General features: G+C 41.1%; 1 protein-coding gene across 1 annotated transcript in view; it reads right to left on the bottom strand.

Annotated features, from left to right (window-relative positions):
* Positions 1-1,006: 1,006 nt before the first annotated feature.
* The window catches only part of LOC308327870 (equilibrative nucleobase transporter 1-like), an 11,362-nt gene continuing 9,693 nt past the window's right edge, over positions 1,007-2,675 (bottom strand). The window contains exons 11-13 of the mRNA XM_080781452.1: positions 2,487-2,673; positions 2,136-2,259; positions 1,007-1,175 (exon numbers count right to left, since the gene is read on the bottom strand). Coding sequence (XP_080637578.1) covers positions 1,065-1,175; positions 2,136-2,259; positions 2,487-2,673 — 422 coding nt within the window. The 3' untranslated portion in view covers positions 1,007-1,064. The remainder of the gene's footprint in view (positions 1,176-2,135; positions 2,260-2,486; positions 2,674-2,675) is intronic.

The raw sequence follows: 2,675 nt of genomic DNA, 5'->3' as shown, positions 1-2,675 counted from the left end.
GTTTTCATTGGTTAAATTAGTGTTAGTTTTTTTTCATACTTTCAAGAAGGTCAGAGCAAGTATAGGCATATTGAAACCCAACAAAAGACCATTTAACCCTCTAGCACCCAGAGTTGCTTTTTAGCAACAAATTTAATTTAATTAATATATATATATTTTTTTTTCTGTTCTTTTTTCACCTAAACGTCATCAGTGATGTTCATTGCAATGCCATTTCAATGCCATTAGTCATGATATTTGCATATAAACACCCCCCACAGAGGCTGAAATTCACACAAATAAAAAATGTTTGGACTCTGTGCGATTTTGAACATTTTTTAACCTAAGACTTTTGCCCTTTACCCTAATAAAAGTAGGTAAAATAATTGTAATATATGTTTTTTTGTGATCATTAGAATGTCTAGAACATGTTTTATTCATTATTGTGAAAGATATCCCCCAAATGTAAATTATTAATTTATTATATTATTATATAATTATTATGTAATTATTATAAAATTTTCATCAAACTTTATTTTTTTATTTTTTTTAACATATTTTTTAGTGTCAGTCCTAGTAGTACAAAGTAGTAGTAAGGTTGAAATCTATTTTTTGCAAGTAGAAATTAATGCGGGTGTTAGAGGGTTAAAAATGAATATATTCGGATACTGTTGGTAACGAGAAAAACTAAGGCCATATTGTTTATCATTTCAGTTTGTTTTAGTTGTTTCAGTCCACGTCACTGTTTAGATTAATTAGTAGTAAGTACATTTTATTTATAAAGCACCTTTCGAAACAATGTTATAAAAGTGCTGTACAATTAGTACAAGACATAATAGTGTAATAATGCAAAAGATACAGTACGACAAATACATAAAAAAAACATTATATTAATATGTTATGGGCTCCCATTATTAATGTTTACAGTAGAAATATTCAGTGAGCGGGCTCTTTACAATTCTCATACCTAGCTGAGACAAGGTTTATTACTCTATACTAATAACCTTAAGGCCTGTAGAATGGTTGAAGAAGTATAGTCGATAGTCAGGGCTTCCCTTTTCATTGAGCGCCTTCAACTGCAGGAGCTACTGTAGTTCGGAAACATTGCCTTTGTATGTGGCGTCGCGGCAGTGCAGGTAGACAGAGAGGGGATGAATGAACGCTAGCAGGCTGAGCAGGGTGAGTGTTGCGTTCACCTGTAAGGTGAGACAGAGAGGATGAATGAATGTTAGCAGGCTGAGCAGGGTGAGTGTTGCGTTCACCTGTAAGGTGAGACAGAGAGGATGAATGAATGTTAGCAGGCTGAGCAGGGTGAGTGGGAGCAGGGCCCCAAAACCTTTTTCCGCACACATTGCAACTATAAGGCCTCGTTCACACCTACTGTCTGTAAGACATATACGCAAGACACACTTGTGTCCTGTGTCTTCTGTTTGTCATGGCCGCCTCAATGCATTTCCAATGGGAGTCACATGGTTTGATGACACGACCTTGTCACACCTAAGACACAAGTGTGTCTTAGGTGTGAATGAGGCCTATAAGACCCAGGAGCAAAAACATCCTGAGTCCTTGCTCTGCCTATAGCAAGGAGGATGTGATGAAGGAAGTGCATCTGAAAACGAATCGACTGAAGAATGTGTGCGCATGCGGCCACGTTCTGCACCGTCCTGCATGTAGCCCTCTGTGAAACACATTCGCCGCCAGCATTAATTAATTCATTCATGTAACTGTTAACCGTCAGCATTTTTCAGTGAAACCCTGAAGGATCCACCGGGACCCAAAAAACGGAACGGGATGTTACTTATACGACATGTGTTGTGACGGACGGACCAGAGGGTTTACTTTCGCTTTCAGAAGACATATAGTGTTACCTCGATCGTCACTACTTTGGCTAATATGGGTCTTGTTTTGACCCGGGGCAACTTGAGAAAGGATCCCGAGATTACGGCATTTGGAAAAGCTTGGACTCCTCAAGGAAGCATGAGGTCAGGGGGAGGCAGTGGCAGAGGAAGAGGCAGAGGAAGTGTATAGCGCCCATAGGATTACATTAGATAATTGACACTGGGTGGTGGAAACAAATGGGTTGCAAAATTGTGGGATAAAAAATTATTAACAAAAAAAGTCAAGACATTAGAGGACAGCATAGAAAAACTACTCACGTAGAGCGGGTCACCTCCCAAGGCTCCGTTCACCAGGAGGACAATGGGGTACTGCAGCAGACCGAACACAGCAGCCAGAGCCATGACCAGGCCGAACAGCTTCCCAAAGTGACACTGTGGGAAACTAAACACACAAGTAGCTCATAACATGTCTTTTATGAAACAAAACATTTACAGATTTAAAGAGGATAATTCAAGCTGCAATCCAAAGCTATCCAAAGCTTTCCAATTATTGGAGTAAATGGTGTGTTTGTGTGTGTGTGTGTGTGTGTGTGTGTGTGTGTGTGTGTGTGTGTGTGTGTGTGTGTGTGTGTGTGTGTGTGTGCGTGTGCGTGTGTGCGTGAGACTCACGCTATGCTGATGAAGGCTGCGTTGCCGCCGTACAGGAAGGATCGGTTGAGCACCTGTAGGATGAAGGTGAGGTACTGGAGGGGCAGGACGGGTATGGTGGCACAGAGAGAGAACAGCACACACTGCAGCGGAGTCAGGGACAGAGAGAGGACCGACGCCCTGAGGTCTGCCTCATGCTCACTCTCCCCT

This window comes from Protomyctophum bolini, assembly GCF_963924005.1.
Source record: "Protomyctophum bolini genome assembly, chromosome: 2".
NCBI classification, from domain to species: domain Eukaryota; kingdom Metazoa; phylum Chordata; class Actinopteri; order Myctophiformes; family Myctophidae; genus Protomyctophum; species Protomyctophum bolini.
The sequence above is the reverse complement of the archived record's forward strand: the minus strand, read 5'-3'. Positions and strand labels throughout refer to the sequence as shown.